This window comes from Epinephelus fuscoguttatus, linkage group LG24 (assembly GCF_011397635.1).
Source record: "Epinephelus fuscoguttatus linkage group LG24, E.fuscoguttatus.final_Chr_v1".
NCBI lineage: Eukaryota > Metazoa > Chordata > Actinopteri > Perciformes > Serranidae > Epinephelus > Epinephelus fuscoguttatus.
The window spans coordinates 13997770-14024315 of record NC_064775.1 but is presented as its reverse complement, the minus strand read 5'-3'; the positions used below and the strand labels follow the sequence as shown (position 1 = coordinate 14024315).

Here is a 26546-nt window from a genome sequence, read left to right as displayed (position 1 = left end):
GTCATGTCTTTCTGTGTAACGTTAAGGACCCTAAAAAAGACACATAAAAACCAGATGGACAGTCTTTGACATCAGTTATACTTTATACCTTTATGCAGGTTTTTAAGGTTCACCCTGTTATCAGTATTCTTTGTTTGTCTAACATCACCTCTGTATTTTTTGTTATTTTCAGAACAGAAAAAGGCTGATATCCAATGATGGATGGGTATGTGCAAAATTCATGTTCACTTAATTACAATAGCGTATTGTAAAAAATATTGATGTATCCATACATATTGATTCTTATGAATTGAAATGGTTTCAGTACTACAGAATCGATATACCGTTGACTTTCTTGCTCTCTTTTATTGTTAATTTCTACAGTCAGCTACTGCTGTTCTCTCCAACTAAACGAGCAAATAAAAGCTATACATTTTTAACTTTATGCCCTCAGCATTAGGGGTGGGAATCAAGAACCTGTTCAAGTTGAGATCTGGTTTGAAATTGTGCAGTCTGTCAGAATCGTTAGCCTCCGAGCTTATCAATTCCTTTGTTTCAATGCTAGCATGTTTTACTGACAGTTCATTGCAAAACAATGATGTCAAACTGATGCGATGATGATGCTGGGAACTGACTGCAACAAGGAGTCATGCCGGAGAGGAGACAGCAGTGCATCTTAGAGAGATGACAAAAGTGTTACTTGTTATAACTGTAAAATGATGATTTCAAAATATGCTGAAACGTCTTACACTACGTACGAGTGCCACTTCTTTCCAACTGAGCAGTGCTTCCATTACTGAGAGGTAATTGTCCTATGTTATAATAATATTAGCACCATGCAGGTAGGATGATGAGTTTTTCTTTTCTCATTTCATATACACTATGTTAAATCTGTGTAGCCTGACTTTTTTCCACTCGGAAAATTGATCAGAAATAAATAAGGGAATCAATAAAGAATCAGACCGAAATGCGGAATCAATAATGGCATCTGTATTAGTTAAATCCTATCAGTTCCCATCCCTACTCAATCTCTATCTTTCAAAGTATTCTGCCGGGTTAGAGACAAGTATCGTGACAAAACTACACCGTTGTTATGAGCACAACTACACAGTAGGACACGTCACTGACTGAAGTCTCGGCTCCAGGTTTGCAGGGGACATGCTGAGCGGCGGCCGGGCTCTGCTTGGTGAGGACAGCTCGGTGATGGCTCGCATGCAGAAGAAGTTCTGAAGACCAAGCAGGTCCTCATCAAAGCCACGGGCAAGAAGGAGGATGAGTACGTAGTGGCTTCTGATGCTGACCTGGATGCCAAGCTGGAGGTAGGACAGGAGAGATTTATTTAGCTGCAAAAACACAAGCTTTGTTTCCATGTTGCCTCTTTTTTTCCATCAATACTTAATCACTGCTAGATTTATTGTAATCCATTCTCCAGATAAAAATTAGTTATGGAAATGTTGCTTACTATTTTTATTGTCATATGTTTAAGTCAGTAATGTTCCCCTGTAAAGACTTACCACCACTTATCTTCCGTTGCGCCAACGTTGCGTTTTTCAAAGTGCTATCTACCACTTGTGGCTATTTAAGTATTATGTCTGTTTGATTTTACATTTGGTTAAAACCATTGCTTTAATTCACACCAATAACAGTGCCAAACACTTCACACGGGTCTATTTTATTTCCAGAATTGTTCTCGTATGTCTTACTGTGGAGCTTGTAAAGGAAAAACCATATTCCATCATTTAACTTGACACCTGTTTACCTAACCTTGTGAGATACAGGAAGTGACAAACAATGGCTAGCACCATTCCTGCCACCTCTTTGTTACAAGATAAATTCCTGCATCCAAAATCTTACTTAAGTATAAGTGCATTAGTGTTATCAACAAAGAGGCAGTGTGCATCTACTGCTAGCTCACCTAGCACTACTGAATGAGCTAATGCTACAGCTCGGTTGAGGAGGACGCCATTAATGTTTACATCTAGCGTTGTCACGAGCACAAGCCTCTCGTCCATGAGTGGATGCTGCTTCCATCTGCGTGGTGAGAAGTAACCGATAAATGTATTCGAAGTGCAAAGTACAATATTTCCCTCTGGAGTGAGTAAATGTAATTAAAATGTAATTAATTACTTTCCAATACTGACACAATCATGGGAACTCGCCAGAGGCAACATCATAGGTATTAAGTGTCTGCAGAATGAATATGAAGAAAGGTTTTTCAGAACATCAGCAGTGTGTTGGCACAAGGTGTCCCCTGTTTGCACAGATCTTTTCTTGCTGTTACAAGTTATAGGAGTTCAAATTATACGTGAAATGTCTTAACACCACATCCCAGCTGTGAGAAGTGATGTCAACAGTTTGCTCCTCTGCCTCTCAGTCATTTCTCACTCGCGCAACAAATGAGAGTGGACACTTTTGGTTGGTTGAAACCTGGCTGGCATTTAGTTGTGACAGGCTGTCTGCTCCTGTGAGACGGGGACGTGGTAGAGTTTCACTGAGCTGCTAGAGCCGCACTGTGATGCTTTTGTTCACTCTGGAACAAGATCAGGCCTCTTCTGTCCTCCTGCTATTGTGCCTCCGTTTGTACCCGCTGAGACAGAGACAAATTCAGACAAGAGGGGAAAGTGTTAAAGACGTGAAGTGCAAGGCAGAGAGAGATTCACACGCAAAGATACCACATTACTGACATTTACAAAAAGTAAACTCGCAGATCTGTCTTGTCACTTTTTTGCTTTACTTAATCTCCTTCATAAATTTCATCTCGACTCCGAGCCAACTGTGAAGCAGCAGAGCACTAAAACCCACCAGGGCAGATTAGATTTGGAACCGCTTCTGGATGTCAGCCTTACAGCTAACCTGATTTTAACCTGATTTTTTATCACAACATTGCCTCAGTGCATGTTCAAATTTCATCTCTGCTGAGTTCTGATTTTTATTATTTGTAGTAGTCAGTATTTTTCTTTGTCTGGGTGATGGAGAAAATTTTGACTCCGGCACAGAAAATCTCAATTAGAAAAACTGAATGTAGAGTTGTTTGTCTGCACAAAGGCAGGCACGGATGTTTATCTCCATGCCTCTGTTTTCCCCGGCCATACTGCTGTGACTCAGACCGAGCAGCTGCCATTAGTTAAACATGATCTTGATGGATTGATCAGTATCGGTCATCTCACTAATAAACATCAGAAGAGGTGCGCTGACCTGTACACTGCCAGAGATGTGACGCTAACAGGTGTTTGGCCACTGCTGAGGCAGCCAGACTGAAGGTAGTGACTGTTTATTCTGCAGCTAATCAGTAACTACAAGTCACCTCCTCCCTTTGCTCTTTACAGTCTTACACCTGTCTGGGTGCAGGAGAAGAAACTGGCAGTGCTGTACTGATCTTCATACGTTTCACTGAATGACAGAGTCTGATAGGTGCTGTTGCTCTGTCATTAGCTTAGCTTAACTCTACATCCAGACACGTCAAACTTTAATGAATATTTTCCCGGTGAACCTGCAGCATTATTATGGTGCGTTCCTCTGAATCACTCTTGGGATATGTGAGGTGACCTCCTCATCTATCTGGCTCAGCTGCCAATGAGTCAGTCTTCTTCCCCAGCAGACATTTTCCCTTGTCACAGAAGGAAAAACACAGGTAGCACTGATGACAGTAGCTGCATTCTTTTCAAGTGTCCCTGCAAGTCATGGCAGTGTGACAGTCGTCATAAACAACACCAGGACCCTGAAACTGAAGCAGCTAAATGGAATTCAGCCAGCATTCATTTTATAATTTACACCTATGCTTTACCAGGACAGAGAGAAGAGACCACACATCAGCTGTAACTAATGATTTCTAGCAGACATGAGATAACCCCCTTATCCTTTAATTCTTCCTTCCTATCGGATATCAGCACCAGAGTGGCCTCAAAATCTGTGTTGCTATGACACAGACAAAAACACGATGGATAACCCTTTATTTATGTGTGCTTGTAAATGCCCTATGGGTATTTAAGATGGCGCTCCTTATTTATCCAGGGTCTGGTGCTCAAAACGTTACACAGCTTTAAAATCCTTCTAACGGGTGTGCGGATCTATTTGTTTCGGCTTTGCTATAACACACACTCATCCTTTAGTCACTGTTGTTGTCCCCCAGATGGGAGGAGAGGCAGCTGACTGCCAGACAATAAGCAAGGAAGAGAGAAAAATATGTTGTGTTCACTGAGTGCTGCCTCACTGAAGCACCACACTGCAAAATAAAGTCTTGGTATTATTGACATGAAGTGGCGGAACATCTCAAAACTATGTGTAGCTTAAAAAAAGTGTTTTGAGAAAAGGTCTTGAGATGAAAACTGTCATAGTAACCCCGTATTCTAATCGTATTGTTTGTGTCTGCAGTTCTTTCGCTCAGTTCAGTTCACGTGCACAGAGCTGTTGAAGGTGATTGAGAAGTACCAGCACAGAATCACACGTGAGTGACAGTCGAAACTAAACCTGTTACATGACATCGTCTCTGACTAACAACAGGAGAGATTAATTTCAGACGTTACAATGTCAGATGAGTCAAGAGGCATACAACTAACCGTCTTTTCCCAAATAGAAGATGCAGTTTATGTCTTTTGTGTTTGTTCTGCAGCTGCTTTTGTCCAAAATTTAAGACAAACTTGGGCTCTATATCCTGGTAGCAATATATTTACACATACAAGGCTTTTGGGAAACACTTCTTAAGCTTAGGATAGTTCATAAGAGGGAATTTACGACCATATTAGCCCTAAGAAGCTTTTGGGAAACACTGGTCTCCACTACTCAAAATAACGTTCAAACAGTGTTAATAGTATACTCACCTCTACAGTCATGGTATGAGGAAGTCAGCTATGAAACTACATCACTCATCACTAATCTAAAAAGAAAAAGCATTTACAGAGATTGAGATGATCTTTGCTTTGTCTTTGTAAAAGATAAACTGGTGCCTCTGGGTTCAGAGGATTTTGTTGTAAACAGTCTGTAGTCTCATTTTGTTTTGTTCTCAAAGCCATTTGGTCCTCTGTGTACATGTGGGACTTTGACTGTGAGCTCTTTCCACAGGCTTGTCTCAGGAGGAGAACGAGCTTGGCCTGTTCCTGCGTTTCCAGGCTGAACACGATCGCACAAAGGCTGGCAACATGATGGACGCCACCAGCAAGGCTCTGTGCACCTCCGCCAAGCAGAGGTCAGCGGCGGAAAATAATGCAACCAATGATCATGTGTTAAAAAGATGAATATACAGTGCATTCTATACCGTCATAAACCCTAAAGTGAAAAATCACTTTCATAATTTTATGAAATTGTATCTTTTCCTTATTCCGTAGGATGGCACTTTGCCCACCACTGCACCGTTTGCACCAGGAAGTGGAGACGTTCAGGCGTCGTGCCATCGCTGACACGCTACTGACAGTCAGCCGTATGGAGAAGGCCCGCACAGAGTACAGAGGAGCTCTGCTCTGGATGAAAGACGTCTCCCAAGAACTGGACCCAGACACCTACAAACAGCTGGAAAAGTTCCGCAAGGTAGGGGGGCGCTTGTTTGCGTGTATTAGGGTGCAAGTTGACACCCTCTTAAAGTGGAAGCAGACAACTTTTCAACACCCATCCTCCCTCTAGCATTTCCAAGTGGCACTATTGTTGGAGCTGATAGAGCCGAGCAACTATCAGCAACACAGGACACACTGCATTTTGTTTTCCAAAGTAACATTGGTTGTTCCTCTGTATGCCACTTCCGTAACTGGGACAGTGATATTAAATTGTGTAATCAAAGAAAAAACTTGTCTATTTCCACTTTAATGGTTTATAGTGTGTGTGCATGTTTTTCATTGTCTTGTTTTTTTTTCTGTTTTCAGGTCCAAACCCAGGTCCGAGGGACAAAGGGCCAGTTTGAGAAGCTGAAGAATGATGTGTGTCAGAAGGTTGACATGCTGGGAGCAAGCCGCTGCAACATGCTCTCCCACTCCCTCTGTACCTACCAGGTATGTGTCTGTCAACAGTGATTCTGTCACCATTATTACATCTTTGGTTGAAATATCAAAAAAAAAGTAGTAGAGGGACTCTTCCCACGGGTGTAATCAGCTAGGTTTTGAATAACACTCCCATCAAGTATCTGAATCTGTTTACCTTACTTGTCTTTGTCATTTATTTAATGTGCTACGTGTTGTCATGGCAGACCACTCTGCTGCAGTTTTGGGAGAAGACGGCCCACGCCATGTCAGAAATCCACGAGGCCTTTCAAGGACATGTACCGTACCAGTTCACCACACTCAAGGTACTTCAAATTTAAGAGACACTCTCGTGTTATCCCAGGGAGACAGCAACAGCACAGTATGAATACACAACTGTAACTGTAGCAGTCCTCTCAACGGAAGTGATGTGTTAGTACAAGTGTTCCTCCCTCCTGTAGGACCTGCGAGACCCGCTGGAGGAATTAACAGACATGCAGAAAAAAGAGGAGAAGAAGGAGAAGGCTCTACAGAGCAACACAGACAGGTGAGAGAACACACTAAACACACACTGAAATTTGAGGAAGGTAAAAAATACTTTTTATTTCGCTGTAGGATCCTTTCCATAATATTTTAAGATATTCATAATAACAATCTGAGCCTGTAAGTGGCTAAAACAAGCACTTCTAATGGACTCGAATTAAAGGCGCACCTGCCACAACAGTGCGTCTGGCTTGGTCGCTGTCGGCCATTGTCTGTCATGAACATTGTCATAACTACTGCATTGCATTGTGCAATATTTATGCTGGCATAGTGTCCAATGATTGTATGCTGTAATATTCTGCAAGTCATGCACTGTTGGTTTCATCCTGAGGTTTGGGACATACTAAAAAAAATCATACATACTATTTTAGTGTACTAAATAGCATGTTAATACGGAATTTACTCCTTTCTGCCCTGTCATCATGAACAGACACACACGCGCCTTTGTTGTCAGCTGTTCTCCATCTTCCGTTATCATTTCACTTCACTGTCCTTTTGTCTGTTTCTGCACTCAATAACCTCAGCTATGTCTTCATCAAACATGAGGCCAATGTCATGCCCATTTTTACTCACAAGTAAGTGTGTGTGTGTGTGTGTGGCAGCTTTTACATATGGTGATCAGCCGTGATCCACGTGGTAGTTGAGGCCTTTAGAGTAGTGAACCTGAGGACTACAGCTCCAAATTAAATAGAGGCTACTGCATTGCTAAAAATAGCAAAACGGTGTCTCGCCAGCTCGATAAGGCACTCTTTAATTTTCTCCCCTCCTCCCTTGCTCCTTCCTTCTTCCTCAGTCTGGTGTCCTTGGATGACGACAAGCCATCAGGAAGTGCCTCTGGAGCAGGTATGTGCCCCTGTGGTCTTAAACACAGAGTTTAAGTGACTGAAAGACACAGAGAACGAGAACATCACATGTAGCAAATGGTTGCACCATGCGAAGAGATTGTTGGGTATTGTAAGGGCAAATATCAGATATGAAACTGCTAATATAATGAGTCCCTAATGATTTGTCTTTATTGTATATGACAGCTTTAATTTTTTAAACTTATGATTTATTGTATAAAATGATTTGGTAACTGCTCTTAATTGTTTGAAAGCTGCAGCAGTGTTTTAGAAAATGAGGTTAAACTATTGAAAACAAACTAATGATTCTCTCTGGAATTGACGGGGTAAAAAAATAGATCAAGACACAACTAACAGCAGCTGCTTTTAAACAGCACTCGTGTTATTTTGGCTTGATTTCTTTGTTTATGTCACATTTTCAAATAAAAAAATCATGTGTAATCCTGCTGTTTTTCATGTGCCCTATTTTCCAGACCACAGCCACAGCAGTGATGGTCAGAGCCAAACCAGTGACAATGGTAAGTCTGTGTGTATGTTGAGAACTTATACAGAAATGGTATTGCTTGGCATTTCTATAACCAGCAGCACTTGTGTAAATGTGTACATTGGGATTGCTGATGCTGACTGTAGACCGGATGCCTGTTGGCTTTATGATCCTTTGATCTCAGTGCCCCAAAACACTACCACACCTACTCCAGCCCTCCAAGACCTCAGGGGACTGTCAGCGGGCTCTGATGATGACCTGATGCTCATGGCCTGTGATCTGCCACAGCTCCCAGCCCCAGCAAACTTCCCTCTCCACCCTCAGCTCCTGCCTCCTCCGCAGGGTGGAGGCCCGAATGCACCCTGGGGCTTTGGAGGCCACCAGTTACAGCTGCCTGCCACTGGTAAACTGGCCTGCTGTCTCCTGTTTCTTCTACTTGTCTTGCTAGTTCTCAGCTTTCTCATCTCACTTCGCTTGGTTGTCACACATATTTACCTCTCAAGGGACTTCAGCTCTGCTTCCTTCAGCACTTTGGATCTGGATTCAGTCTGTCTTCACTTGTTATTTAGGAAAACAGTCAAGCATCTTCTTCACTCCTAAGACTCACTTCTTTGATATTCTGGGTTGCATTTACTGACCATTGATTGACTGAAAAGTTTCACAAGTAATTTTGTACAGTGTGCAACACCCAGATTGGGTGTCCCTTTTTCTAACCATGGCTTCTGTGTTATTAGTTTTAAGGCACAACAGGCAGGTTCAGTGATAACTGTCTTTTGAGTTGAATTCAGTACACTTGAGCCTTGTCCATACATGCATGGGTATATTTGGAAAGCAGCCTTTTTTTTTTTTTTTTTTTTTGCATTTTGGCCTTTTGTCCGTGTGCAAACTGCATTTCAGGTCACTGAAAGCAGACCTTTTTTTAAAATTTGTTTGCATCACAAATAAAGCGACATTTTGTTTAGTGGCAGATGCAACTAATGTAGTGCGTGTTCTAACCCTGCTAACAAGACTTCTTACATGTTTACACATAAATGTACAGTCACACTTCCACTTTTTAATTAACAGAGGTGTCACAATGCACTCCGAGGTCACTGCTCCAGGTAGCCTTCTGGTAATAGCTTTATTCTTCAGGCCTGTGATTGGCCAGCATCTTCATCTGCTTGTTTGTGCAACTTTAAGGTTACGATTATATTGCTGCCCGTTGGTTTGGCATTCTCTTGTCTTGTTTTCTATTTGGATGGAGATGTTTTTATAATAGTGCTTGTGTGGCTGGGAGGTTTCTGAAAGCAAAGGAGGGAAAAATCCCATTTTCCAAAATGCAGAGAATCTCAAAGTATTTGCAGATAAAGCCTGAAGCCTGAAGCCAAGCGACCTTCATCGGAGCAAATGTTTGACAAAGGGGGATCTCAGTCTGTCTCATGACATCTAATAGAACACACCTGTACTATGCAAGTATACGTGGTAAATGCAGTGGCCATGGTCCACATCCACAGGATCATAATATAGCACAAAAACTGAGAATGGTCAATACAAAAAAATGTTTCCTAGACCTTGCAAATTACATTTAAGTCATCAAAAGCCACAGCGACCCCAAACCTTTTGTGTCACACCTCCTTTGAAAGCCAAAATTATTTCATTATGTTTCTTGTCAGTTTCTTTGTGCAGAAAAAAGTTAAACTTAAACACACTAATTTAGGATTTGATACACGACATGTTATCCTGAATAAATCTTGAATCTTGCAAGTCTTCCTAGCATCAGAGCACTCTTGTTTCTTTGTTCTTCCCAAATAGACCCTTTTCACCGCAGCAGAAGCACAGGTGGAACTAATACCATTAACAATGGCTCAGTCCCAGTAATTACTGCAGTGCTTTGCAGCCACTGATGTCATTAGTTGCACCTGTGTCTCACAAGTCTGCTGTAAAAAGGTTTATTTGACTTAAATGTCACTCCACATTTTCCACCAGTCTACAAATTGGAAGCTTGGCTTTGTCATGAAAGAGCCTTGGTCTTGATAACTACCTTCTGCAGGATTTCAGATTAAATTTAGAAGGTGTTCTGAATTACCAAGTCACATTGCTGTGTGATGAAATGAAAGGGTAATTAGGATGTCAGACAAAAGGGCTCCTTATCTCCCCCTGACACCTTTCTGCTGTAGAGGAAAGGTGTTAGATTGCATTTTTCTGCTGCCAAATAAAATCAGCTCGACGTATAGTGTTTTCTTGATTAAAAAAGTATACAAGCATGGAAATACAACATGTTCCTAATGGATTAATGTGAACTTAAGAAAATTTCAGCCCTGAATATTAAGTTGTCTTTTTAGTAATTTTGGCCCTCATTTCTCCTTTTGACTTTTTCTTTTTCAAACTAATTAACCTCTGTGATCTGTATCTCTGCTTTGATAACAAGCTGGTGCCTTTTCAGAGTCAACTGTGATGTATTTGCCTCTGGTCTAATACAGAACCCTTCCCGTCTTTCTCCCTTCCCTGTGCTTTCAGGTGGTCTGTCCCACATTGCTGGGACACCGCTGAGACCAGAAGTGGAAGATGGCGAACAGGGTGACATGGCTTTCCTCAAAGACCTCCTCAGCCCAGGCCCAGGGGCCAGCGACGAGTTCAGCAAAGAATGGCAGGACGCTTTCGGGCTGTTTGACCCTCCCAGCGTTCCTCCACATGGCACAGGAGCAGCAAGTAGTGCACCAGCAGCAAGTAATGCACCAGCAGCACTTCGACCCTCAACCCCCCCCAGCCCCACAGGCTTCCTGCCCTCCCAGCTGCTGGATCACAGTCTGAGCTCTACAGGTCAGCCACACTGCACTCTGCTGGAGGGATGGGCTCACTGCAGCACACTGACCGATGACTTTCATTACTTTTCTTAACCCTGCTTTGTCTTTTAGGCTGGTCAACTCCACCTATGTTCCAAGCTCCACCCCTGCAGCCTCCTCCCGGTCAGAGCCAATCAGCACAGCCAGCTCCAAGTACAGCAGCTAATGGTATGCTTTCTATCAGTGGTTGTGTTCTTTTTGTGCATCACACAATATTACGCAGCCCCAGGTGCAATGTGGCATTTGTATTAAATCCAAATTAATTTATGAATATACACCTTCTAAGCAAAATACCAGCTGAAAAAAACAAATCTCTTCAAACCATAGACTGTATTTAATAATGGACGTAGCCACCATAACGTCACTCACTGGTTTGTGGACTTCTGCTTTGAAGCCCCCTGTCTGGCATTTTGCCTCTTGCCATCTTGAATTTTTGGAGTCAGAAGTTACCATATTTGGAGAAAAGGGTGTCGATAACCCTAATGTCAGCTGCTAGCTTAGTTAGCATGATGCATTTATAGCTATAGTTTACTGTGGTAATGCTAATGCTAACTATGGCTAGCGTAAAACCATTAAAACAAAATGTAATTACTGGCAAACTGAACATCTGACTTGTCAAGGCTCATTTACACTCCCTTTACATATGAAAATGGATATGTTCATTTTAAATGTTGTAAACGTCACTGCCCTCATACCACCCTGCATCCTTTAAGATGGCATAGGTGCAGCCAGTGGATGGCACAAGCACAAAGTTTCACACAACAACAAACAAGGTGAAGGTGGAGTAAGTTTTAATAATTTGCCTTTAAATGGAGGCAGCATTGTAGACAGCGGTGGTCTTTGAGACCATTAAGTACATCATGGCATGCGGACAGAGTATTCTTCTCACTATATTACCGCCATTATTTAAATTTCTTTGTCATCTACTGCAGTTGCATCTCGTTTGAACTATGCTACATTGCCTCCACGATCTCCGGTGGTACTGCTCTGTTTTGTCTGCATCCATATGCTTTCAGAAAATGTGCACAAATACGGACAAAATGAACGCAGTGTATGGATAGAGTGCTCCGTTCATCGTCTCCATATATATAATGTTGAGCATGAATTAGCCTTAAAAGGGTCTTTTAGTACAACTAAACACTGAGCAAGACTTTTTTTAGGCAACCAAAATGTTACTTTCATGAACTGAAAACACACTGAAACAGCAACTTTGACTATGCCTATACTTTGTGAATCTGGGGTTGCACCATGGTTACGCTACCAAACCAGCATTGTCTCCATGGCAGCTCAAAGTTACGCCATTAATTATGCAAAACTTTAAGCCTTTATAAAATGTAAAGGTGAGTTATGTAAAATTCACCACCGTACAGTTGTCATGAACGGGGAAATTAGTTATAAAGACCAAAATTATTTTTTGTACCAGGCTGTAAACATGTTTATTTCTGCTGTAAAGTTGGGCATTTTAACATGGGGGTCTATGGGGATTGACTCGCTCCTGGAGTCAGCCTCAAGTGGCCACTAGAGGAACTGCAGTTTGTTTTTTTTTTCATGTAAGTTTATATTGTGTTTAATCTAAGTTGCTTAACCTAAACTTCCTTCTAACGCTACGTGTGTGTGCTCTTGCGTGCAGCTGCTCCAGGTGGATCCAAAGACATGTCTGCCTGGTTCAACCTGTTCGCAGACCTGGACCCCCTCTCCAACCCTGACGCCATTGGACGTTCCGCGGATGAGCTGCTCAATGCCTAAAGCTCTGTTGGTGTGTGTGTTTGAGAGTGTGCAGCAGCAGTGTATAATTTCTCGCACAGAATCTGGATGTCAGCAAGTTTTCATGTCAACAACCAAGTAAAAGAACATAACCTTAACAATGAAAAACACACACAGAGAACTTGATGCACATATACACACACACATACACATTTCTGTTACCAGGAGAGATGTGTACATATCCACACTTGCAATACACACACATATTTGTGTTACACTGGAAAATGAAAACACTGTCGGCTGTTAAACGTTTTCCTCAGCGACTCACAGCTGCTCTCTGCAGCTCTGTAAATGACTGTTAACTCTACATGTGATGCTACTGACTCATGTGCACACAGCAAACCTCATGTGGTTTGTGTTACCTTTTTAGTTATTGCAGCTTCTGTCAGGCAGAGAGAATGTTTGGGTTACAGGTTTATTTTGGATGGCGTTGCATGTTTTTTTGTGTGTGTGTTTTTTATTTTTTATGTTTGCATTGTTTGGGCGTGTTGGTATGCTGTGTGTACACATCACAGGGGACCCAGGATGTAAAAAGATCTCTATTTACTGCTTAATGTTTAAACATCGTAGCACACGATTGTCACATATGAATGAAGGGATGAAGGGCGTACAGTATATATAGGAGATGAGAAGGGACCCTGAGCCTGTCACTGAGCCTGTATTTGCACACTAACAGTTGAAGCTCAAGCTGCATCATGGGCCTGTATCACAAAGCAAGATCAGTGGGTTATCCAGCTCTGTTTGGACTTAACTCTTTCTTTCTTTTATAACAATGCATACTCTTTTTTGGTTTGTTTTTTTGGCCATGGGGTGGATCACCATTCTGACGGTACTGATGCTTTACACTCCTATCCCATCAGTGCAGCTCAGGATAACACAATGGGAGGATTTTGCTAGCAGCTCTTTCAGGCTGCACCTAAGATAAATGCTAACATCAGCATAATGCTAACATAGCATGCTAACGTGCTCACAATGACAATGCTGATGTATACTTTGGTACAAATTAACCATGATCTATCACCTTAGTTTAGCTTTGTCAGCACTGTTGCCATTGTTTAGTGTTTTTTATGGAGTTAGCACCGTTAGCTGCTAGCCACCCACTCATCCACTTCAACGTTGAGAACCCTGTGCAGACAACTCAAATGCTCTAAATTTCGAGTAGGTATAGCTCCAGCTGAAGGAGCTACATGACTCGCCCACCATGCCTACATGATCAGCTCCCTTCGCCCCTTGGTCCAGAACTGAAAGCCCTGATGAAAATGCCAAGTTAGCATTTATACAGCCATACGGTATTAAGTTAAAAGAGAGGAGGTTTAGGTGAGGATGACATGTTGTTAGACATAAGATGAATCACAATTGTAACATTTTGCTTCACATTTATTTACTACCATGTGGCATTGCAGCAGTGTTCAATGAATTGCCACGCTGTTGGGTTTATCTGATATTGTTGGTGGGGGTGGTTTGTAGGGCATATCGTGTACGCTCAGAACATAATGTGTCTGCAGCTAATAATGTCTCCTGAATTTCGCATAGAGCCTCATTAAGTTAAATGCTAACATCAGCATGCTAACATGCTCACAATAACAATGCTAACAGGCTCATCTGAAGCAGTTACTTTGGTATTAATTAACCATTTCAATCCTCTAAGTTTAGAATGTTAGCATGCTAACATTAAACGCAAAATACAACTGAGGTTAATGGGAAATGTTATTAGTTTTGCAGGTATTTGATGATAAACCAAAGTATTGGACACATTAAAACTTTGACCTGATGACGGCGACAAGGTCACACACTGTAAATTAAGATGGATGAAATGTATTTAAAAATGTAACTCCAACATTTCATCCAGGATCACTGATGTTAGGCTCAGTGAAGTCAGGTAACGAAACTTGAACTTGCTTTGTGATACAGACCCCTGCACAAACTCTGGATTTTGAAGACTCCACCAGTTTGAGAAATAATGTGACGCTTTATTGAACCCTGTGAGGAAATTCTCAGTTTTCTCTTAGGGATTCAGTCTAATGGCTAACACTGAACTGTGAGCCTCTCTGGAGAGCACTGATGGTGTCATGACAGCCTGAACTGGAGTCAGATTACAGGCACAGTGGAAACTCACACTGTCCAAACTCTTTGTGCTTTTGCGCCACCATCAGCCTCTTCATGCTAATCGTCTACCCTGATCCCAGATTCTGCTGGCTCTGAATGTAGTGTGGGTAATAATAGGATGCGTTTTAAATCATCTTCAGTCCCATCTGTCGTTTAGATTTCACAATCACAAGTCCAAGGCCAAGAAAAATGTGTGAAGGAGGAAACATTTATTTTGTTCTTGAGGGAAATTTTAAAACAGGATGAAGGATTAGAGTGTTTTGGGATGGGTGGGTTATTTAAATCCTGTAACTCTGCACCTAAGATGCATCAAAATGTATTTATTTTCAGATTATAACACTGTTTGCAAAATCAGATGTCTTTGTTGTGCAGTACACTGAGAAAGTGACCCTAAAATAACACTGTAAAGTCTATTTTTAACTGTGTGTTGTGTATTTTGAGATGCATTTATTATTTTACGGAAAAGAATCAACACTGGAGAACTGTTACCATCTCACAGAATTAATTCCCACTGATTATATTTTGAGGGAAATAATGACCAAGACTGACATTTTGGAGTGTGTGGTTTAGTTAACAGTTACAATATGAAGATGTATAGTCGGGTTTCTAATTGCTGAGATGTGAATATGACGTCTGTGAGCACCAACTGAAACCAAATCCTCAGTAACGACATTTGTGTGCCTGTATAAATCTCACTCAGTGGAGCTAAGGTGCATCATGGGGAAAAAATTATGAGTCAGACAACTCCAAAAACACTTTTTATATCAGCTGCACTATCCTATCTCTGCTTTTTTAAATACGATACAGTCAAGTAATTTTTTTCTTTTTTGTTTTTAATGTGACACAGGAAGGAAGTCTACTGATGTGCGTTGGTCACAAGGGAAACTATAACTGTATCAGTGTCACATCATGTATTATACTGTTTACTCTTGATTTACACACTTAAAAAAAAAGAATGTATTTCTCAAGTCAATCACAAATGCTTTATTTAATTCAACTATGCCTTTTTATTTCACTCGAGGGGTTTAACAGACGAAAACTTGGCAGTTCTATTTCCAATAAACTGGACAAGCAAACAAAGAATCATTGTGTTAAGTGTTTCTCTTGTCGAGCCTCATTCCAAAATGCGGTTTATCCACTTTGAAAAAAAAAATTATCTGAAATAAATCTGTATTCGTATGAATCTGCTCTTTCAAACTACTTTTGTTTTTGTAAACAGACGTCTAAAAACGACAAATAAGAACATGTCGCTGTAAGTGTGATTGTTTTTCAGCAAGTGGATATCTCATTTTGGAACTGAACTCTTCGTTTCTTCACTTATTCTCGAGAAAAACGTTACTCATGCCAAATCAGGTCACTGGATAAATGACATCCACACTTCTCTCTACTTCTACTCTGCTACAGGTTTACATCATTCAGGATTTCCACTGTGTGAGGCTACATAGATAGCAGCTGTTGGTTTGCTCTCTTTAATAGTAGACTTGTTAGTGTGCGCTGAGAAGTTAGTATATCTCTTCTTTTTTTGTATCCTATTCACTACAACCTGAGATGGACGATGTAATCTATTCTTGATTAAAATTCTCTGAAGACCCAATTACACTCCTGATAAATAAATACATTATTATTCACAATAATGAGACATGTAGTAATTCACAGTACTCAGCGGAGAAAAAGCAGGAGGGGGGAGGAAGAGGAGCGGAGGAGGAGGAGGGTGTATGGTACAATTATTGACTCATTCAGATACATATCTTTGTCAGCCGATAATACAAACACAGTGTGCCTCTATATTTACAAACCCAGTACATTCCTATCCCACCGTAGCAGGCACAGTCAAGTAGTAATGACATTTACAGGAAGATGGGCGGAGCACGGAGAGGCTGTCAACCAATAAACTACAGTTCTTGCTTTGGTCGCTGGTTTGAAGTGAGCAGACCTCAGCTGGGGAAAAATGATGTCACATATTTCTGTGCTTGGCAAGCACTCAAAGCGCTTTACAAGGCAAGGTGGCACCTGCTCATCAGGAGCAAAAACCAATAGGGCTCGTCAGTATATCAATATATTGATACTGTTGTATGAAACTACCAATTTTAGATGTCTTAGATTTATCATCTGAGTAAAATCTGTCAGAGTGCACTCGTGATGACAGAAAATCATCTCATCTCGTAATCTTCAGATCAAAAATAATCTAAGATCAAACCTGAGATTGGTCTGTAAATAGTTACGTTTTCTAATAAATAATATATATAGGTATCAACCCATATCAATTTCAGGTTAGAAATAAAAACTTAAGGTTAGGACCCAGCCGTTTTCCAGTTCTCTGGTTTAAACTCTGCCTGTTTCTGTCTTAAAGCACACCCAGTTTCCAGTGTGAACCCCATCTAGTCTGACTATGGATACAGATCAAGATAATTTAATTGGTTGTACAGATACTAATAACAGTAAGTGGTGTCGTTTCCTGGTTTTAAAGGCTGCATTACAGTAAAGTGATGTAACTTCATTTGATTTCATTCTTAGCTTATATTGTGAACTTTGATTTTCTCCATATCGTTCAGCCCTAATAACAATTTACACTCATACACCGTAACAGGGAAGTATCTTGCCCAAGGACACTTTGACATGTAGACTGCAGAGGCTAGGGGTCAAACAACCGCTCTACCTCCTGAGCCACAGCCACCAGCCACTGTCAGTCAAATCTGATCAAACCACGCCCACACAAGACGTTGCGTATTTAGTCATAACCTGCAATGATCTATCATTTTTGGATGGAAACCAGCTGAGTACACAACACAGCACTGTTGGGTTCAATCTGATTTGTAGAACTTCATCTACCATCATGCTCTGCAGTGTAGTATTTGGGTGTACCAACCTCTCCTTGCTCAAGGCCCTGCAAGCCAGAGAGAGCCCGTCCTGCGAGGACGGCGCCCTTCTGGACACATTTCACAACAACACTAGCTGAGCAAGACAAAAGGAAATCAGCATTACAGTGAGGAAAGAAAAGGAGAGAAAGAGCTGGAAGGAGAAGGAACAGAAGGGGGCAGTTGTGATGGACGTGAAGTCAAAAGGGACATTTCGAGCAAAGGCTGGCGCTTTGGAAGAAGGGGCAAGCAGACACAGGTTGAACACGCTGCACACATCATAGCCCTGGCCTGTGTTTCCCATAGATACACACCGTCTGGCAGGGGACCGGTTCACTGCTACCAGTTAGCGTAACAAAGGCATCAGCTTGTACCAGTTTACAGTCAGCTTTCACTGTAAATGGCTGATGAAAGTACAAAACAGATGTCTGGATTTAGATCACAGGTGGTCTTAATATGTATTGTTTCTCAGTGTGGGCTTACTTGTATATATTTTGCTTGTCCCTGCCTTCCTGTATGTATCTATGGCCATCATAGTGCAAACATCATGTGTGTCATGCTAAAGAAACAAACATGATCCGAGCACTACATTGGTTTAGCGAAACTGAGCGGTCTAAAATATCAGGCACATTTTTTAACTTCTCCTTATCGCGACCGTTCAAGTTTTGCTACGATAAATCTGGCAGCACCAAAATTAGCCTCCGTGGTCAAACTCTTGGTCGCCAAGGAAACCAGCGGCCTTTTTTTTTTTCTTAATGGAAGGCATATTTTATATATCAAGAGAAATAACTACAGATAGAAAAAGAGATATGTCCGTGGAAAGGCGCCATGGTATAATACGATGAAATAAAAGAGTCTGTCCTTTCGCCCTTTTCCTCCCAAAAAACAGGAACATAACCAGCACTAAAGGTAGAAGAAAGCGATGAAATGTTAGCTGCAAACACCCGGGCTGCAGGACTCTCACGTTGTAGTCGTCTGAGGAGGAGAGGCAGTGGGAAGCGCTTTTTCAACAAGATAAGGACATCAGAGAGAGCTTAGCTGGCATGCTGAAGGCATTTTTTTGGAGCAGAAGGGTTGTTTCCTGGTAAATGTATTTTGATTTTGTTGGGGGGACCTTTCGGGGGCTGTGGTGACTTGAAGCCCTCGTGGGCTGTCAGAAGCTCTCGGGCTCCTCCAGGAGGCAGGGCTGGGTGGACAGAGGCACGAGGGACGGGGACAGGCTTCGGAGGCCCACCCCGGAGCGGAAGTTGAGGTCCGGGGCGGGAGTAAGGGCTTAAGGATGCTGTGAGGCAGAAGGCAGAGCCGCTGTTGGGGATGAAGTTGACCTTGTTGCGGTCGGGACACAAGAAAGGAGGGATCTCCTGCAGAGGTTTGGGCCTGAAAACACACACACAGGGACACACTTAGCTGTGTACTAATACTAATACAAGTGGTGACATCACCCTTATAGGATGAGGTGTATTGAAGATGTGTTTGTTTGCTGGCTCCATGTTGGATTGAGTCAAAATAAACTACAGTGTGTGTACATCAGCCAGACAGCTGTCATGGTTATTAGTTTAAGAAGCGCTTGATTTGATATTCAGCCGAGCTTTCTATGACCATAGCACGCCTTTTAAACATCAATATCGCATTTGTCATGTTCATTTAATTGTGTGGAGCCAAAGTTGTGATTGAGATTAATATTCATTTAATTGTAAAGCCCTTGTAGATACATACATTTTTTTTTACATAAGTCGAGTTTTTTGACTTACATGGTCTCTTCGGACACTTTGACCTTCTCACAGCCCTCTGGAGGTTCTCTCTTGAACATGTAGCTGTTGTTGGGTCGAGGAGAAGCAGCGTATTTAGGCAGCGGGGAGCAGGGGCCCAGCTCTGAGGACAGATAATGTGGAGAGATTGGAGGTCAAAGGTTGGGCTCAGCTACAGGTCATGCTAAAAGAGACTTTGGCACAGCAGGTGTGCAATATTTGGTGTGTGTGTGTGTGTGTGTGTGTGTGTGTGTTAGTCACCTTTGTCCTCATAGGGGCTGCCTCCACCCGTGTCATTGAGGACGGTGAGGTAGGAGGGCGAGATGGAGTCGGGACGGCTACTACAATTGCTGTGGTTACCACTCAGGCCGCCCCCTGAGGGAGTCTGTGTGTCAATGCTGCGGGTGCTGCTGCTGCGCTGTGGGGGGACGGGTGGGGGTGCACGGTGCCCATCTGGGACATCCTGTGGCTGTCATACAAACACAAATGAGGTCAGGTCACAATAACAATGTAGCACCAGGGGCTTAAACCCTGTACAGTGGTGGTGCGTGAATCCTTAAAAAACCTGAATTAATTACTTCAGTGAAGAACAAAATGTTTTCAGGGAAGGACCAAATATTTGAAAGCACATTTTCTAAACACCCTAACCCCAGTCTGTTTGTCAGAGGAACTCACAACGATAGTCTCGTCCTTTTCAGGGGTGTCTCGGATGATGATGCGTTCGATCTCCTGGTTGAGGCCCTCCACGCTGTTTCGGAAACGAGGGGCCGATGACTTGGATATAGGGATGGGTATCAGAATAGTCTTGGGCATAGGTGACTGCAAAACACACAAGACCCAAACACACACGGCTGCAGTTAATACAGACTCTGCACCTATTCACAGATGTTGTGAGCACTTTGACTTTCATTTAGCTGCAGTAAGCAGGAACACTGCAGCCACAGACAGGAAAAATACAAATATACGCTTGATATTTCTCAGCCCACACAAGAAAAATTACAGCCGCATTTGTAATACCAACATGAGCATGCATAAATCATAAATATTGAAATAAGCCTCAGAAACAGGAGACTTGGAATCATTAACTCAACAGTGCATTCATTATTACAGGGAACAATGCACTATGAAAAATAACAGCTCCATCACTTGATTTTCCTCCTCCCACACAAAAACCCAGTTTCTATAGAACCACAGGCAGCTTAATGCCTGCACATTTCAACCACATAGCACATACAGTTTGCACCTTTTTTTTCATAAGCAAGGTCAAAGATCACAGAGTTGCATGAAATTAATGTGGAAAAGTGCGATGAAACAATCATTCGACGCGTTTCTCTTCACTTATGGTGCTGTAGTAATTGGTGTAGGTCTTCTGTGCGTGCTTGTGAAGCTCAGACACTTGCTCCAGGTGTCCATGTTTTCACGAGCAGATGCACTGGGACACATTTAGATTGGAAGTCAGGGATACCGACTCGGAATTATCGACCATTGACTTGCAATGGATTGCAGCATTAACACATGGACTGATGATGTCATGTCTCCGAATCTCTTGATAGTTTTGCTTTATTGTCTTGCAACAAAAATAATCAAAACATTGATCCCCCAAAAAAGTTATGCTAGTCTTCATCTTTATGTTACTCTGTAAGTGTGGTCCTGCTAGCTGGTGGCTCTTTGTATCAGTTAACAAGCCTGTCAGAGGTTTATTGAGAAAGGCTGCATGTGGACACAGCCAGTCCTCCTTTCTCTGTCTCATGAGGAGGCCCAGAAAGCAGGACAGCTGCGCTCCAGCAGACTCCACAGGGAGCGCATGACTGGCTGTGCCACTGTCACTGACACAGCAACATGACAGGAGTGGGCGTTAGGAGCATGTGTGAGTGTCTGCAGTAACAGAGAAACCCAATTCAGCTGAGTTTTCATAGACCAGAGGCTGTTCAAAACTCCACGTCACAAATCAAATTAACAGGATCGTAAGTAAAAGTGGGACGTCCTCAAAACTCTCCAGATCAGGGAGCCAACCTAGTTCCTCTCAGAGACAGAGCACACTCACACACACACACACACACACACACACACACACACACACATACACACACACTCAAGCACACTGTCTCTATTGATCACCTGCGACTGGATAATGGTGTGACTGCCATTGAACGGGGACTTGCGCTCTTTATCCCTCCGATGGCGGCTGCTGCGTTTGCTGCGCTGAAGCTGCTGGCGCAGTTTGGCAATCTGGGGAGTTTCACACACACACGCACAGACACTTTAGACATATAGATGTATAGGCATGTCTTGTTAATGGTGGTGTGTTCAGTGATAACTGCTGCATAGAAACACTCAGAAAAAGCTTTTATTTACAACACAACAGAGCATTTTCTGTCCAGCTGGTTGTTTATTTGGACTGTAAAATCAGGAAAGAAACTGACCTCCTTGAGCTGATCGGTGCTCCCACAGGAGGCCGAGCGTTTGTGAGAGCCCCTCCTCCTCTCATCTGCCCAGGCCCTGGGGGTCTGATACACACAGACACACAGAGAGCGGTTAGAGCTAAATATCAAACATCTGAAGCACAAAACAGCTTAATTTTAAGAAACGTGGGAGGAAGAAAGTAACAAGAAAACCAGACCTGGATTCATTAATCCATAAATAATGCAAATAATCCATAGTTTTGGTTTGGAGTCCTGCATAGGAGGGGCTTACCTAATCATATGAGGCCAATCATAACATCCTAAAACCCAGTTTCTAATGTTTTTCTGTCATTTCTGCTCACAAGGCCACTGCAAAATCTTTATCGTTTGTTTTAGTCTAATTTTATATGATCTCTTTTGGCTGTCTACGTGTCCCTGTACATGTCTTTTCTTGTTCTATAATCATTTTATTGCACAACAAAAAAAGATTACTGCAAAAACGGCCTTTTTACTGAGTCAACTTTGCTTTTAACTTCATCAAAAATGTATGTTGTGAAATGCAGAATTCTTTAAAGGCTGTCGAGAAGGCTAGAGAATAAGAAAAACAAATGTGAAGTCCTATAAAGTAATACATATATAATAAATAAAAATGCCAGGAAAAAAGATTGAAGAAACAACCTTAGAAGGAAACTGCTCATTACTGCTGAGGCCATAAACTGTGACAACTGGCTACAAGGAGACGTTGCTTCATATGGGGTCACAAGTCAAACATGTTAGGAAAGACTACTCTAAGGAGACTAAAACAAGGAGGAGAAATGCAGTAATAATCAAGTTAATAATGTCGACAAACAAGCACTGTCAGCAGCACCAAAGGACCCACATTACAGCTAAGCATGTTGTTAAAAGTACAAGAAATGTTCTCTTTAGTGATGTAAAAACAGAACAGAAACAACAGCTGAGGCGATTTTGAAACGTCTGTGTGTCCAGTCTGGTTTGTGGACTGACATGACCCTCCGTTAAAGAAATATCTTACAGCTTCTGTTTGACCTGAGTCTGGTTCAAAGTCAGTCTGTGAGTGATAGTCGGAGGAAACACAGCATGATAATGATGATGCAACCGTCTGCAATCGTATTGATCGCCTGCTTCATGAACACACGTATGTCTTGCAGGCATTCAGTATGGCTCGTTTGAAGAAGGAACACACAGACGCAAAGACCACACAAACCCTTTTTTTTTTGGTTCAGGTTGCCATAGTCAGTCTGTCTGTCCACTACTTGGTCCAGACAGAAATATTTAAACTATCAGATGAATGTGATGAAATTTTGTACATGACATTCCCACCAGCCTCTGCTCTACTTTGTTTAGTGTTAATAAGCAAATGTTAGCATGCTAACGAGCTAAACTAAGATGAACATGGTAACCACTACACCTGCTAAACATAGGCATGTTAGCATAGCAACTGTGAGCATGTTAGCATGCTAAAGTTAGCATGGAGTTTAAAGCACCCCTGTGCGTGAATACAGCCCTGCAGAACCGTCAGTGTGGCTGTCGACCAGAGGTGGCCAAACTTTTTTTGATTGTGGGCCAAATACAGTCAAATTCAAGGAGTCACGGGCCAAATAAAAGTAAATAGATAATTTTCAACTGGTTACACTGCAAGAAAATCAGTGCTTTTTAGACCAGAAATTTTGACATTACAGTAGTTTACTAGTGCACCCACAATTACAAAAATTATTTCTCTGCTCTCCCTCTTTTCAGGTCTACCCCCATGTTTACTGAAGTAAATGTTTGCATTGACTAGTAATCAATCAGTAGGTGAAGGAGCAAAATCTGGCACTCAAATTCAAACGTGCAATGGCAGGGCTTGCTAGCTGTCGTTATTTACAATGGCAGCAACATTGTGTTTAAACTAGGCTGTGCAATGTTCATACTGTGCAATTTATTAGAAATATGCTCAGGTCATATCCTGGTTTATTTTTAAAAATTTGCCATGGGCCATTTAAACACAGGCATCAGGCCACAGTTTGGCTACTGACTATTTATTTGCTTACAGTTTCTATGTATCATATAGCCTCTGTTTCTAATTTTGGGTTAATTCTCCAGAAACACTTTGTTATAGATGCCACCCACACAAGTCCTTGCACCTTTATTTCTGGAGGCTTCTGGCTAATTGTGATATTAGCATTGTCTAAATGTGTATAAGACACAATTCAAAGAGGCAAAGCAGACAGTTGTCTAATCTTCCCAAACATCTGAGAGGCAGAGGTCCTTTTTTAAACAGATAGAGGGGTCTAATTAATGACACTCTTTTTCTTATTTATTTAAAATGACTAAATCCTACAGAACATATTTAAAAGGCACCCATTTTCAATCTCTGTTATTGTTTTGTTATGTCATATCCTATTTTTAACAGCTTTAGTATTTTTTAGTTTGAGGAAATCAATAAGCCCTAGTGGATTTTTCTTTTCTCTGCACATGCACTTTCATTTAAATGTTATTTGTTTGATTTCAACCTGTGCATATAAACACAACTCAAACTCATGCACCACTCACACAAACATAAACTCCCTACAACACTCACCTGAGTCGCTTTGTCCCTCATGTAGGGAGATTGTTGGTGCTGGCTGTCGTCCTGAGGCCAGGGACCTGTCAGGTGAGAGCCAGCGAGCGCGCCCTGTGAGGGCCACAGCTGGACGCGATGGCGGGTAACCAAGAGGAGAATGGGGAGCAGAGCGCTCAGAGGGAGAGTAGGGGGACGGCGGAGGACGTGGAGGAGAACCGCAGGAAGATGTGGGAGGTTAAGGCCACAGATGCAGTCTGAGGAGGAAAGACAGAGAGGAGCCAGGATGAGTTAGGTCTGCCTGTAAACAACTTATTTGTCAACACATGGTAAACACATCAACAAATCAACAGACACACAGCTGGCCTGCAGGATAAGCTTGTGGCTGTCTTACCCTGTCTGTCTAGGTTTGTGTGTGCGTGGGTGCATTTGTGTCTATGAGTGTGTGTTGCCAGATTGATGTTAATCCGTCCCGTGCTGGGCAGAGGATATGCCCCCTCTAGTCTCACACAGCCCCTGGTTAATGGCATTAACACAGCTTAAAGCAGGGCGGTGGGGGTGGAGGAGGCACTGAGGGCAGGTGCTGACTTCTGCCCGACTGACCCTGATTCAGAGATGCAGCAACATGTTTTGCATGGGTGCACAGGTCCACCGACGCCTATGGGCCCTTCTACGGTATCAGCTAGCATCAGCAAATTCTAATTTCTAATTTCAGATTCCAGTTTTGCATTAGAAAACAAACACAACAAACCTTAAATATACAAACATTTAGTGCCATTTTAAGATTTGTAAGCATATTTTGATGATTTTGGAATATCATTAATTCCATTTATTTTGGTCACATTACATGAAATTTTCACATGATCACATGCCTAGAAAATGTTGTTACAATTGATTCAAGTAAGAGAATACACAGTGTATATACTTCTATGATAGTTTCCATAATTATCCCTATAATATCTCCACGTATAGCATAATTCACAATATTTTAGAATAGGCTAACATGCTAAATTGTCTTAACAATCAAGTGGATGCTTGTTGCATTGAACTGCACTAGAAAGTTAACTGTGATGTAAAACAACCAATTTTAATAATAATATCACCGCAAGTAGGTCCAAGCCCTTTCTTGGCCAACAGAAGGAAGCAGCAGTGAGTGGGTGTTGGGCTGAGCAAGGCTGAGCAAAGTCAATTCAGCTGGTTTAATTCTGGCTAAAGAAGGAGTGAGACCAATCACACCGTCATTACAATGTATACAGCATTTCAATAACGGCACACTCAAGTCTCGCCATCTCACCCCCACTTTACAAATTAGTAATGAATTCATCATGGCTGCCTTTTATGATCCAGAGGTTTTTTGTAAATCACACTGTGCTGAATATGTGTCCCAAATTTCAAATCAATTGGATTTACTGTGTGTGGCACATGGCCTTTTAAAATCGCGTTTTTGGGCGTCAATTACAGCGCCACCATGTGGCCACTTGGGCTCATATTTCTCGGGAAACATTTACACACCATTTCCAGTTGTTGGACCACATTTCATGTTTCTGCCTCTTGCTTCAATCCACAGTTATAACTGCTGCAGAGGAAAACAACAAGTACTAATACTACTACTAATACAACTACTACTAATAATATAATAGTAAATCAGCACACACTCAGTAGGATTCTGCCCCTGTGTGGGGTTAAACCCTGATTAATATTAAATGATACAACAATGCAGCATTAATAAACCAGTCCATCTACACACAAACAACAGAATCAATTTTACTGGAAGCAAAGCACCTTGCAGGATTGAAGATGCATTTATTTTCTTTTGTTGGCTGTTCCCAAACTGAACTGCAAACCTCCCCAGTCCTGATAACAACACACTGTACCTGCAGCATGTATCTGTGCGCACAAACACACAGCATTGACTGTCGGTGCTGGTCCAGGAGCTAAATTTGGCAGGGCCTTGACCAGCACACATTGCTGTTGCTAGGGAACGGGGCCGACTGATCTTCATTAAAACAATGTGTGAGTGTGTGTGTGTGTGTGTGTGTGTGTTTGTGAGTAAACAGGGGTTTGGGTATCAGCAGTCTGCTAGCAAAATGCTCAGCCTTCTTTATTTTGACTGCTGCTTTTCCTGTCTGCAAACACAAATCAGAAACCCACTACAATGTACTGTAGGCTGACAGCACTGGTAGTAGCAGGAGCACTGGTAGTACCAGACGTTATTTGGTTGTATCATGGGTTTGTGGGTGATATAATTTCAAGCCATTTTTGCAGGAGTTACACTGAGGTCACTGCAAAACAGATAAGCTCATAACACAAGACAGACTTCTTTAATTAGCCAAGAGCAAAAGGCCAGCTTGCACAGACATCTATAAGCCCAAAGTGATGCCTTCAAATAGGTTATAACGTCCAACCAACAGTCACCTACTATTATAATAATTACAATATATCATAGTAAACTGGGAAAACCACCAAATATTCACTTTTCTTATTACTTTAGCTCAAAAT

General features: G+C 42.0%; 2 protein-coding genes and 1 pseudogene across 2 annotated transcripts; 2 read left to right on the top strand and 1 right to left on the bottom strand.

Moving 5' to 3' along the window:
- LOC125884709 (islet cell autoantigen 1-like) overlaps nt 1-13194 on the top strand; it is a 74688-nt pseudogene extending 61494 nt beyond the window's left edge.
- Nucleotides 180-12379, top strand: LOC125884710 (islet cell autoantigen 1-like). The gene is given in 15 exon segments (XM_049569826.1): nt 180-205; nt 1125-1204; nt 1207-1298; nt 4351-4423; nt 5038-5161; nt 5301-5499; nt 5829-5954; nt 6149-6247; nt 6383-6468; nt 7258-7307; nt 7780-7824; nt 7975-8193; nt 10287-10589; nt 10685-10780; nt 12243-12379. Coding segments are annotated over 15 exon segments (1719 nt in total). The 5' UTR covers nt 180-194; the 3' UTR covers nt 12359-12379.
- A 4109-nt stretch (nt 13195-17303) lies between the features above and the next one.
- On the bottom strand, nt 17304-26274 carry LOC125885262 (protein FAM117B-like). The gene is made up of 9 exons (XM_049570812.1): nt 26220-26274; nt 24069-24304; nt 21509-21592; nt 21204-21314; nt 19761-19904; nt 19347-19554; nt 19089-19209; nt 18452-18714; nt 17304-17434 (listed from the first exon to the last, which is right to left on the bottom strand). The coding sequence occupies exons 1-9, from the start codon at nt 26272-26274 to the stop codon at nt 17304-17306; spliced, it is 1353 nt and encodes a 450-aa protein (XP_049426769.1).
- Between the last annotated feature and the right edge of the window lie 272 nt (nt 26275-26546).

Coding starts and splice junctions, on each gene's coding strand:
- LOC125885262 (XM_049570812.1), bottom strand. CDS start 26,274: ATGATACAACCAAATAACGTCTGGTACTACCAGTGCTCCTGCTACTAC. Junction 24,305..26,219: donor CTCCTGCTACTACCAGTGCT/GTCAGCCTACAG, acceptor TTTCCTCCTCAG/ACTGCATCTGTGGCCTTAAC. Junction 19,555..19,760: donor AAAAGGACGAGACTATCGTT/GTGAGTTCCTCT, acceptor TTTGTATGACAG/CCACAGGATGTCCCAGATGG.